This window comes from Panthera leo, chromosome B1, assembly GCF_018350215.1.
Source record: "Panthera leo isolate Ple1 chromosome B1, P.leo_Ple1_pat1.1, whole genome shotgun sequence".
Lineage (NCBI taxonomy): Eukaryota > Metazoa > Chordata > Mammalia > Carnivora > Felidae > Panthera > Panthera leo.
In genome coordinates this window covers 130,205,872-130,219,504 of record NC_056682.1, presented here as the reverse complement: position 1 = coordinate 130,219,504, position 13,633 = coordinate 130,205,872, and the positions used below count along the sequence as shown (strand labels likewise).

The 13,633-nt window shown below is 34.7% G+C and overlaps 1 protein-coding gene across 5 annotated transcripts in view; it reads left to right on the top strand.

Annotated features, from left to right (window-relative positions):
• CCSER1 (coiled-coil serine rich protein 1) overlaps nt 1–13,633 on the top strand; it is an 845,941-nt gene that overhangs the window by 149,970 nt on the left and 682,338 nt on the right. For all 5 annotated transcript variants that reach the window (XM_042935884.1, XM_042935885.1, XM_042935887.1 and 2 more), the window contains exon 3: nt 3,247–3,431. In XM_042935884.1, coding sequence (XP_042791818.1) covers nt 3,247–3,431 — 185 coding nt within the window. The remainder of the gene's footprint in view (nt 1–3,246; nt 3,432–13,633) is intronic.

The following is a 13,633-nucleotide window of genomic DNA, read 5'->3' as shown; positions in this document are numbered from 1 at the left end:
ATAGAATTCAGTTCTTCATTTTGTGGAGATATTCATGTGCCATTCAGAAGGATTTTATAATTTGGAAGTTTAACATTTGAAAACCAGTTATGTAGATGTATTTTATATAAGAAAGAGTTGCTATGTGCACTAAACTCCATAATACTGAATTTATTCTGCATTTGTTATGAAACATATCTAGGCTAGTATTTAATATATATCTGAATGTATGAGATATGTAGTCATATCAAAAATAATAATATAGGGATACCTGGGTGGCTCATCCAGTTGAGCGTCCAACTTCAGCTCAGGTCATGATCTTGCGGCTGGTGAGTTCCAGCCCCGTATTGGGCTCTCTGCTGTTGGTGCAGAGCCCGCCTCAAATCCTGTCTCCCTTTCTCCTTTCTCTCTCTCTGTCTGTCTCTGTCTCTCAAAAATAAATAAACAAACAGAAAAAAATAATGTAAAGTTGAGCACTCTGGCATTTTAATTTTTATTCATTAGCTTAAAAAGTTATTTAAAAAGAACTGTTATATTTGGCCTAATAGGTTCTTGCAACCACTTTTTCTTTTCCCTTTTTCATTTTTTTCATGTTTGTATTTATGTATGTATATATGTATGTATTTAGCAAAAGCAGGGTAGGGACAGAGAGAGAGGGAGAGAGAGAATCCTAAGCAGGCTCTGCATTGACAGGGCAGAGCCCAAGGTGGGGGTCATGAAACCATGACCTGAGCCGAAATCAAGAGTTGGATGCTTAACCTACTAAGCCACCCACGGGCTCCAATTGCAACCACTTTTCTACTTTGCATTTCAATCAGTTCAACTGTTTAAAACAATTTTTTTGTTTAAGAATCCACATGTAACTGATACCATAGAGTGTTTGTCTTCCTCTCTCTGGCTTATTTTGCTTAGCTTAATGCCCTGCAGTTGTACCCATGTTGTCACAAATGACACTATTTCCTTCTTTTTAAGGGCTGAATAGTATCCCTTTATATTTACATATCACATCTTCTTGTCTCTTCATCATTGATGGGACACTTAGATTGTTTACATATCTTGGCTATTGTGCATAATGTTGCTATAAACATGGGCATACAGATAGCTCTCTGAGATAATGATTTCATTTCCTTTGAATATATACCCATAAATGGAATTCCTAGATCACATGGTAACTCTATTTAATTTCATGAAGAAACTACATACTTTTTTTCATAGTGACTGTACCAGTTTACATTCCTACCATCAGTGTATAAAGGTGCCCTTTTCTCTACACTTTCCACAACACTTGTTTGAATTTTTGCTAATAGCTACCCTGACTGGTGTGATATAATATCTCATGTGGTTTTGATTTGCATTCCCTTATAATTAGTGATGTTGAGCACCTTTTCATGTACCTCTTGGCTATTTTGTATGTCTTTTTGGAAAAAAAAAATGTCTGTTTAGTCTACTTGCTCATTTTTAAATTGGATTATTGTTATTTTCTATTGAGTTGTATGAGTTCCTTGTATATTTTGGATATTAACCTCTCAGAGGATATGATATTTGAAAATATTTTCTCCCATTCCATAATTTGCCTTTTCATTTTGTAGATTATTTACTTTCCTGTACAGAAGCTTTTTGCTTTGGAATAGTTCTATTTGTTATTTTTTGCTTTTATTGGTTTTGCTTTTGGTGTGAAATCCGAAAAGTCATTGCCAAGACTAATGTCAAGGAGCATTACCCGCTGTTTTGTTTTATTTTGTTTTGTTTTCCTAGAATTTTACATTTTCAGGTGTTATGTTCAAATATTTAAATCATTTTGAGGGTTTTTGTTTTTGTATACTGTAAGATGGGGGTCTCTGTTTATTCTTTTGCATGTGCTTATTCAGTTTCTCCAGCACCATTTACTGAAGAGACTATCCTTTCTGCATTTCATACTCATGAGTCTTTTGTCAAAAATTAATTGCTCATATATGATGCTTTTATTTCTGGGCTCTTTATTCTGTCCCATTGATCTGTGTGTCTGTCTTTATGCAAATACCATACTGTTTTGATTACTACAGCTTTGTGGTATAGTTTGTAATCAGGAAATGTGACACCTCCAGCTTTATGCTTTCTCAAGATTGCTTCAGCTATTTGGGGTCTTTTGTGGTTCTTTATACAATGGTTTTCTGTATTTTCATGAAAAATGCCATTATAATTTTGATAGAGATTGAATTGAATCTGTGGATTGCTTTGAGTAGTATGGAAATTTTAAGGACATTAATTCTTCAATCTATGAACATAGAATATCTTTCCATTTATTTGTGTCTCAACTTGTTTCATCAGTGTCTTACAGTTTTCAGTGTAAGAGATCTTTCACTCTGTGGCTAAATTTATTTCTAAGTATTTTATCCTTTTTGATGCTATTGTAAATAAGATTGTTTTCTTAATTTCATTTTCTGATAGTTCACTGTAGTTTGCATTTTTAAGTATGGTGGGCAGAGTATTAATCAAGGTAACATATTAGCAAAGAGTTGAAGATGATTTGGGAGAAGGATGTACAAATACTTAAGAGAAGTATAACTGTGCAAAGACTATGTGGTAAAGGCCACTTTGGTACTGGAGTGTGCCTGCAGTGTTCTAGCAATGGCAAGAGGTCCAGAATAGCATAAACAGAGTGAAGGAGGAGGGTGCAGCAGAAGATGAAGTTAGAAAAGTGAACAGATGAACATGGGGAGGCCCTTAAATGAAGGGATAGAGTAGGGTTATCATAAGGAAACTGATAGGACATTGGTTAAACATAGCTCTATGACTAGGGGAATGCTCATGATCAATGTTACTTATGTCTTCAGTGTATCATTCTGGTTACCATGTGGAAAGAAGGCTGTGGTTTTTGTGGGGGAGAGTCAGGTAGGAATAGGCAAAGGAAGGAGACTGTTCAGTATTATAGTAACCCAAGCTAGGGTTGATGGGAGTTTGGTCCAGGATGTTAGTGGGGAAGGTAGGAAGTAATCAGATTCTGTATACAATTTGAGGGTAATAAAGACAGGATTTGCTTATGTGATTTATATGAAGTATGGAGAAGCCAAGGATGGCTGCAGAGGTTTTGAGCTTCAAAATCATTATGTGATTAAGTAAACTAAACTTACCACTATTAATTTAAAACTTCTTTCTATGATAGAGAATTTTTGAATGACACTAAGAGTTTCTTATTTGCTTTAAATAGAACATTTGTAAAAACTACAGTTAAGCATTTGTATTAATATTTATTTATTTATTTGTTTGTTTGTTTATTTATTTTAATAGTTCTTGCCAGTAGCTTCAGTCCATATCGTGAAGGGAGATTTATAGAGAGGCGATTGCGATCCTCATCTGAAGGAACTGCAGGGAGTAGCAGAATGATTTTGAAACCAAAAGATGGAAATGTAGAAGAAGTGAACAGTCTAAGAAAGCAAAGAGCAGGTTCATCATCTTCAAAAATGAACAGCATGGTAAGTATACACATATACTTGCATTTATTAAAATAGTTATGTACAGGACTGGGATATTCCTGCCTTTTGCAATATGAAAACAGACTGAAGAATAGACATTTCATAACTTGAAGAAAAAATCTATCTCCTTAGTTGATATCCCAAGTTAAAGAGGCTATGTTTGCACTCGAAACTCTTATGGGTCTTGACACATAATAGCACACCATGATAGTTGCCCTCAATTCCTGTCTTCCTTGCTTCCATAGAAAGTTTGATACTCTGTGTTCTAGATCAAGACCCTGGGATATGCAAGCTAAGAAAAAAGCTGATCATGAGGGTACCCTTTGATAACCATTATTTCACACCATCTCTCTACCCTATAGCCACTCTAAAAAATGTCCTTTTATATTCTGCCATTATGCCAGTACCACCCATTGACTCTTCAGGGATCCTACTCTGCTTGACGTTTTACAGTTGCCCATCCACACAGGATGAGGAGCTTTTGGGGTCAAGGCAAAATGCCCATCCAAAGCTTTGACACATTCTGAATAACAGATTCCAGATTTCTGGTTCAAACTGCACGAGCCTGCTGGTGAAGGGTAAGGTAGCATGTCTATAGGGGAGTCGTTTCTGAGCTTGCACTTGAGGGCTGTGGTGTCTTAGAGGCATGTGTGTGATGCTCATTCGCAGTGAAAGATAAAGCCAGGGTGGGAAATTGATGAGTGGACTGCAAGAGGTCTAGGGGGCCTCAGGTCTCACAAATATTGGGGTGGTATTGCCTTTTGGAGTTCTCTTGTTCATTTCCTCACAGATGTATGCTTTTCCAGCAGCGTTTTTGATTCCTGGTATTTAACAGTGCTTCTTTGAAACGATATGTCTACCTGTGTACCTGCTTACCTACTTACCTATATCCCCTGTTCATGGATATGTGTGAAAAATGCTCAAAACTAAATTACTCATGTATTTTATCTCTGTGTATTTTAGATGATTTGGTTTCAAATGTAAATAGGTCATCCAGTTTTGACAATTGTATTGTGAAGAAGTCTTAAGTTACTGAGGTAACATTGAGTGATAGCCAAAACATTTCCTTGAAGTTAGAAGTTCTAACAATTAGATTAGGTTTGGCTATATCTTAATATTGGGCAAATCAGTAACTGCAAAACAACAAATGATAGTGGGATTTTTGTTTCTATCATACAATAGAATTTTGTGTATTTATATTTTTACATAGAGAATGGTGTTAAATTTCATCTTTTGGTGCATTGAAAATATTGTATTACTATTGCAGTTGCTATTGTTTAAGTGCAAGAACACGTTAAAAAAGATTTTGAGTTGATGCAGAATTAAAAATCATGGATAACTACTTATTATGAAACATTTCTCTTCACGAAATTCTTATTTTTCCTTCGTAAGATGTATTTATGTTAATAATTATGCAGTATGCATTGGACTTGCCCAGAGTTGGGCCTTTTACATATTCTTTGTAGCTCATGATTTTCATACTATATTTCAGTAATTCTCTTTGTAACATCACAAATTATTCTTCCCAATCCACAATCAAGATTTAATATTTAAAATGTCAGAACACAGAAATGCAGTTTTGTTCTTTCATTTGAGGCTTTTTACACTTTTCAAAAAGTGTCCCTGCAGTGGTACAGCTCTTCCACTAGATGGCAGAATTACATCATTGCCATGGTTGGGGAAAGGCTATCCTTGATAGAATAGAAACTCCATTAAAATATTGTACATGTTCACTGGATTTACAGATAACACTTGTTAAAATAAATACTGGTGATTTAATTTCTATATGAAACCTATCAAAATTGTTTTATGGCTTTACTTTTTTTTTTTTTTTAGATCTCACAACTACTATCTCATCCTTTAATTTTACAGTGTAATCATGAATTTAAAATGTGTAAAATATGATGTTTAACTCATAGCAAAGAGAGCAAATGTTAGGACTCTTTAAGTAATCTTAGCTATATGTGAAACGAGTGGCCTTTTTTTGAAATTATAGCTTTATGTCCGACCGTGACACATTTTCTGTATTCCTCTTCTAAAACAATTCAAGCAAATGTATATATGTAGGAAAACATTCATTTTCAGTTATTCTTTACTTTTGGAGACATAATAATAGTAACATGTATTTTCAATATTTATTTGGACCAAAGTACTTCTCTTAATGCTTCATGTGTTTTATCACATCCAGTCCTCCCAATACTATCCACCAAATGATATTATTATTTTTTAAATGTTTATTTATTTTTTGGAAAGAGGGAGGGAGAGAGAGAGAGACAGAGCACAAGTGGGGGAGGGTCAGGGAGAATGGGACACACAGAATCTGAAATAGGCTCCAGGCTAAGCTGTGAGCACAGAGCCCGACGTGGGGCTCAAGCTCATGAACCACAAGATCATGACCTGACCCAAAGTTTTATGGTTGCTTAACCATAACCACTGAGCCACCCAGACACCCCCAAGTGATACTATTATTAATCACATTTTGTAAAGGAAAATAGAACTCTAAGAAGATAAGCAGTTTACCTCAAAATACAGATAGTAGGTGGCAGAGATAGGATTCAGATTTGGATTCTACCTAACTTTAAATCTTAAATGCTTTGGGGAGAATGTAATAAGTTTAAAATTATTATTTATTTTTTGCATTATTTATTTGTAATGAAGTTAAACACAGTTAAGACGGTCTGTGCTTTTTCTGGGTCTAGGCTATAATCTTCTGTAAGGGATACAAAAAAAAAAATTTAATGCTGATTCTGTACTTAAAATGTGTACTTCTTGATATACTGATGAATGGTATAAGTGTCTTTACTGAAAAAATTGCTCTATAAACAATTATTAATGTGAGGATAGATTCATATATAACGGACAACACAGAGGCTCTGACATCATTACAGGAAGGAAAGTGCTTGAGTGTATGAATAAGGATAAGCTATGATACATGATAGCAAATAACCTCCAAATCTTAGTGGCTTTATAATATGGATTTCTCACTCAGGCTACATGTTTGTTGTAGAAGGTTCAGGAAGTTCCATTTAATGTCTCATTCTATGTCCAGGCTGTTGAACTATTGCAAATACTGCCTTTTACCATGGCAAAAAGATCTCTGGAGGTCCTCATCCCAGTAATAAATGCTCTGACCTGTAGAGACTCATTTCACCTTCTCTGACAAATTATTGACTAGATCTAATCACTTGGCCCCTCCTTGCCACAAAAGTCTCCAGGAAGTAGTCTCTTGCTTGTGTCTAGAAGGTGTTGACCCTGATATATTTGGTGGGCACTAAGGACTATCATATCCTCAAAAGATTTAGTGTACATCAGTTCTTTTAATTAACTGAGAATTCCTGCTTGCCTCCTCCCTCCCTGTTAATGGACTCTGATTTATGACTCACACTGTGTTGGTCACTGTGCTCAAAAAAGATTAAGACCTCTTTGAAAGTTAAAGATTGATTTGTAATTACAAGTTGTTTTTTGGATGTGCTCTCTTCCTGACTTATAGTCCTTGAGCTATATATCTAAATTAACTTGACTAAATTTCCGGGAACCTTAATAAATTTGGAAGTATTTATTTCTGTACATTAAAACGCTGGTTCAGAATGTTGCATTGTCTTTAGATAACTTGGCAAATGCATCACAACATTGCCCCGAACTGTTTGTGCTAAGGGATTCTGCCAGCATTCATTTATGGCTAGTTTTACTCTGATAGCATACTTTTTCTCATATGCAGTTTGGCATCCTGTTTGTTTTTGTAGGAACTGGGAATGGCAAAGTAAAAACAAAGCAAAAAATAATCTGTAGGACTTTTTTGGTAGAAGAACAGACCATATTTACCTTTGAGGGAAGAAATAGTTACTTGCAGATTATTAGCTTCTCATATCCTATTTTAATTCTTGGTGTGTTAAAATCCAGAATTTAGATATTACTGACAATAGCTAAGTAATCTCAGACGAATTAAGCCCTATATTAACTAGCGAAACACTTAACTATGAATCCACTTTTTTTTGGGGGGGGGCAACTGTTCTTTCCTTTATTAGCTTATCCTTCATTCATTCATTTACTTATCTATTCTTTTACAGTTTCTTTAAATAAATATTTATTGAGAGCCTACTCTGAAGATACAAAGATGAAAGAGAGGCCTGGAAGATAGAGTTCCAGATTAGGAGACATTGACATGATCTTGTCAATGTAACAGATTTAATAATTCTGACTATTTTATAATTTACACTGTTAAGGGGATGTTTGATTTGGATTATGGCTCTTGATATCAAATGTTTAGAATACATGAACTCCTGTGTCCCTAATTTATGTAGAGTTTTGCTCGCATGCTCAATTGGCACTGTGAATTATATGTGTAATTTATGTCTTTGGCTAATTTCTACCACTGAGGCCCAGCTACCAATGCTGTACAGTGACTCTGAGAGGCACTTGGACAGTAAAGAATAAAGTACATTAATGTTCAAGGAATCCATTTCCAAACACCCCACCTTTACCATACATCAGGAAAATGAACTCTACTGGCGTTTTGGTATATGTACTTTCACACTTCCATTCTGTGGCATAAAGGTTGTTGGAGCTCAAAATGAAGAGCAAAGAAAAGCTGATAATTAAAATATCTAATTTTATAAATGTTTCCTCCTAATCCTGAAATTCTAAATGGAACTTTAAAGTACAAAAAAAATGTTACTGGCATTTGGAGAGTTAAAATAATGATCTCAGCTTTTGGTTTAACTAATTTTCAGTGGAATTAAAGGTAATATCATTGAATGCTACAAGGACATTTAATGAGAAAAGGGAACCATTAGTATTTGTAAGGAAATGGAGCCACACAAATCATTCTTCTCAATCCTCGTAAGTTTTAAGAAGGAAAATCACAAGTATCACTCATTAAACATTAAGTTACATTTGTTGATAACTAGTATATTAATTTTAGATTAATGGCTCTAATCTATAATGCCTTTATTGATTTTTCTAGTTACTAATGATTCTTTTCCTATCAATGCCCTTCTAAGTTGTATCACATATATGGCACACCCTACTTGGTTATTTGAATAGGTCTCATTTTACCTATTAGACTTCATTCGCTTAAATGGAAGAAACTGGTACACTTGGTGGCTCAGTTGGGTAAGTGTCCGGCTTCGGCTTAGGTCATGATCTCACGGTTCATTAGTTTGAGTCCTGTGTCGGGCTCTGTGCTGACAGCTCAGAGCCTGGAGCCTGCTTCGGATTCTGTGTCTTCCTCTTTGCTCCTCCCCAACTCATACTCTATTTCTGTCTCTCAAAAATAAACATTAAAAACAATTTTAAATGGAAGAAGCATATCTTACAGCATTTAGTATAATGCCTGGTACATAATAAATATGTGTGAAATAAAGGTATAAATGCTGACTAGGTTGTGACATATGCTTATATAGAAATGAATTAAAAAGCCTTTAGTACAATCATTTTATGTGGTTTGCTTATGCACATTTTTTGGCATTTTAATTTATTATACAAATGTACAGATGTCTTTATGATGCACTGTTTGATATAGCTCTGGTTTTTTATATCATACCAATTGTGACATTGTTCCAGTAGAAACATAATTCATTTTGCGATGGTCAGACTTATAGAATGGTTTCCGGGATCACATCAGTACAATAGTTATGGACTGGCTATGCAGAGAGAAAAGAAGCAGTCAATTATTGGCAATATTTTTTGAAGCACAAATTAAAAAATATGGTCAAATCTGCCTAAGGTGATATTTTAAAACTCCCTGCATGTTTTATCTAGTCCAATTCACTTCATTTCTTATAAACTTGCAGATTCAGAAATTCCTTTATAAAAGCAGATTGGATAAAATATTCCAAAAAAGCAGAATTGGATAAAATATTCCATTCATTTTTTTTATGTCTAGCTTTGGGGATGAGTCATTTTCATTTAGAAGCTGGCACAATTTATATGTTTGGGGCACAAAATTATGAATAGCTTATTCATAGAGTTAACTCACTTCATCTAAAATGACTTGAGGACCATTTTGAGTAAATAAATAAAATTGCAGTATCATAATTATTAACATTTCTTTTCATGCAGTTCACATGAGAGATACATAGCACTTAATTTTTTCCCTTTGCAAATTTTTCCCTAATGTGAATGCCTTAGTCTATTAGGGCCACTATAGCAAAATATCCCAAATTGGGTAGCTTGTAAATGACAGAAATTTATTTCTTATAGCTCTGGAGGCTTGGAAGTCCAAGATAAAGATGCCAGCATTGTTTCTGGTTTATAACTAGCACCTTCTTGATGTGTTGTACATGGTGGAAGGGACCAGGGAGCTCTCTGGAGTCTCTTCTTTTTTTTTACATTTATTTATTTTTGAGAGAGCACAAGTAGGGGAGGGACAGAGAGAGAATGAGACACAGAATCCGAAGCAGGCTCCTGGCTCTGAGCTGCCAGCACACAGCCCTACGCAAGGCTCGAACTCACAAACCATGAGATCATGACCTGAGCTGAACTTGGACACTTAACTGACTGAGCCACCCAGGCGCCCCTGGAGTCTCTTTTATATACACAATAATGACATTCAGGAAAGTTCTACCCTTATGACTTAAGCACCTCCCATACCATGTCCAAATACCATCATTTCAACATACAAGTTTTAGGGGGACAGAAACATTCAGAACATAGCAATAAAAAATCGTATTGTAACAGTAGCAGTATTAAATATATATTAAATGCTTTATTAAGAACAGCACATATTTCTATTATTAAAACAATGAAGGACAGTAGTAGAAGGCAATTAAATATTCTTTTATTTAACCATACTACATCTAGGATAATCATAAAGCAGGTTGTATACCTTCTAAAAATAAGAAATTAGAAAATTAAGTTTACTTTTTATTCTTGGTGTTAGAATGCAAAAATGACCATTTTATTTTTAATTGGACCAAGTTATATCAATTTTCTGTGAGATGAAAAAACTCTTTTATGCCTTATTTAGGTAACCCCATGGGCTGGCACAGTTTTTATAGCGTGACAGAGAATATTTATTGATTCAGAATCCATGACAAATCTCTGGCCATCTGAACAGCTGCACAATCTGTAACACAGAATTGACCTTGTGTAAAATAACTACATTTTCTGAGGGAATAGTCATTGGAATTTGAAGCTTTTACATTATTCTAGTTAAAGAATAAAGAAAAATGTATTTTTCGTCGTTATTCTACTATTTTAAAATTTAAATTTAAATGTGACTTAATTTTAGTAAAATAAATAAAACAAATTTTGACTTCCAAGGTCAAGAAATATGTTATTATAGTAGAAATATGCCTAATACTAGGCATTATGGTCAGTTTATATACAAAAAAAATATTTTAACATATTAATATTATGTTGAAATTTCAAATTAATTTAAAAATTGAGACAAATTTTTAAAATTGTCTCAGAAACCATATTTGCAGTGTCAGGATACAAAGGTGTGATTTTTCAAATGAGTTGCGCATATATATTTTACACTTTTGCTCTGTGAGCATGTCTTTGTTTAAATTCATCACTTGTAAATTAGAGTGGCTGTCATTTTATCACTTTTATAATTTAATTCAGTGATCATTTCACTTCACTGCCACATTTTGCTCTAAAATGCCTTCTTTGTTCATATCTTTTATTGTTCTTAGCTTATTTTATCCAAGCTGAAACAATTTATTATTTTTTTTAGCTTTGTCTCTTATGCTCTTTATTGTATACGTTTGTAATTACTTTATAAAGTTATGATTTTAATATTCAGTAGTTGTCTTTAGTACTACCCAATGTTTCGTGAATGTGCCAATGAGAAACCCAAATAATTTTTTTTGTCAAGAGGGACTCACATGAATCAGAGCTTTAATCAGACATCTAGGGGCACAGGTGAAGCAGGTAGAGATCTTAATACCTTCCCAGCTTCCCATGTCCTTCCTTTCTTTATCTGATGGGTCCTGGCTCAGATTTTTGGATGAGATTTGAAGTGGTAGGTGTGTACAATCACCTCATTTACACAGAAAGAGCCATCTCAGTACAAAACATCTCCATTTTTTCCCCCTTTGAATATAGTCACCATGCTGTACATTACATCCTCAGAACTTATTTATCTTTATAACTGGAAGTTTTTACCATTTGACCATACAAAACCTCTCGATTTCATATTCAGATGTGTAGAATGCATAGAAATTTTCCATGGAGCCATATTCCATAAATCTCTGTATTCTAGCTTTATTTTTCATAAGCAACCTAGATAATTAGACACATTCTGTTAAAAGCAGTCCATAGATAAGCTGCCCTACTAGTGAAACCACTTAGTTTGCCAGTTTGTTTGCTAGGAGGTCTGTTATCAGTATGTTTACAAGGAGATTCTATTGAGTCAGCTGCCTTCTTCCTTGACAGAAAGCATACTCCCATTTCCTCCTATAACGGGAAAGTGGATCACAGACCAGCAGCTTAACTCAAGCACTGAGTATGAACTTTATTGTTATTTTTTGAGTATGAACTTTAAATGCTGTCCTCAAACTATCCATCCTGTTTTTGACACTCCCAATACATTTGTATTTTTACCCATCAGTCTTTCATTTCCTTTGATCTTAGACATTATGGTCATTCTTTCAAAGCAGTCTTTTCTACTAGTCTTCTTGAGTTCTGATCCTCATCTCCTGTAGAATAGCACTTCATAGCACTTTTCCCCTCTGGTTTCTTCTCTTCTTCATTACTGTCAGTGTACAGTATGATCAAGTTTCTGTCCTTGAAGAAAGCAAACAAAATAATTTTTTTCTATGCCCTGCTTAATCCAGAAGTTCTCCGTCCTGGCCCTCTTTTTCCTTACAAGTCAACAAGTTCTTAAAGAATAGCCTTTTCTTGGCATATTAATTTTCTCAACTGCCCATGAACTCTTCAGTTGCATATAGTTTAGCCCCTGTAATATACAGGATGTTTCTAAACTTTGCAACTATTGACATTTTGTCCTGGATAGTTCTTTGGGTACAGGGGTGTCTTGTGCAGTATATGTTTAATAGAATCTCTGACTCCTACCCATTAAATGCCGGTAGAGCCGTCAAGTTTTAATAACTAAAAATATCTCCAGGCATTGCCAAATATGCCTTTGCAGGCAAAAATCACCCCGGGTTGAGTACTACTCTAAAGTCATCAGTGACTTTACCAATTTTCATATTCTTTTTTTTTTTTTAAATCTTCATCATTAACTTCTCTTCAAGTTCTTACACTATTGAAGACTTCATATATCTATCTAAATATATCTCACTTCTTTTTTTATTTTTTTAATGCTTATTTATTTTTGAGACAGAGAGAGACAGAGCATGAATGGGGGAGGGTCAGAGAGAGAGGGAGACACAGAATCTGAAGCAGGCTCCAGGCTCTGAGCTGTCAGCACAGAGCCCGACGCAGGGCTTGAACTCGTGGACTGCGAGATCACGACCTGAGCTGAAGTAGAATGCTTAACTGACTGAGCCACCCAGATGCCCCTATATATCTATCACTTCCTCTCTTTTTCTCCTTTTTTTCTCCTTACAGTCTCCTTAGCAGGCTGCTTCTTCATATCTACATTTTAGACACAGCTATTACTTGCATTTGGCCCATCATGCTCTTGCCTTTATTTTTCACCTGTCCTATCTGAAAACTTAAGATATAGGTGAAGTCATTTGTAGATTCTAAACAAAAGGCTGGGAATCTCTATTATATCAGAAATCTGACAACATCAGTCAACATTGAAAAAAACAATATATTGGAGTTATGGAAATAGAATGAAGGCTTATGAAAGCTCTCTTTCCATAAGGAGAATAGTAGAAACTCTGAAGACTGAAACTTTGGAGTAGATGTAGAGAAATATGCAGTGAATTGGTATTTGCCCTAATAGTTAATGGCTCCTCTTCCTTTGTTCTCTGCTATTTATATTACTGTCCTGTTTTTATAGACATATAGTTCAGCCTCCTTTTAAGATATTCCAGTAATTCTCAATCTCCCTTCTGTTTCTAAAGCCACATTGGATAAACAGCAATTACATCACTTAAAATAGGACCTCCTCATTAGAGACAGTGTAATACACTGCGATAATAAATTCTACCTTCATGGCTATCACCCAGCACTACACTTTTTTGTTTTTGTTTTCCATGTTTTTTTTTAAGTTCTTACTTCCAGTTAGTTAACATATAGTGTTACATTAGTTTCAAGTGTAAATATAGTGATTCAACAAGTCC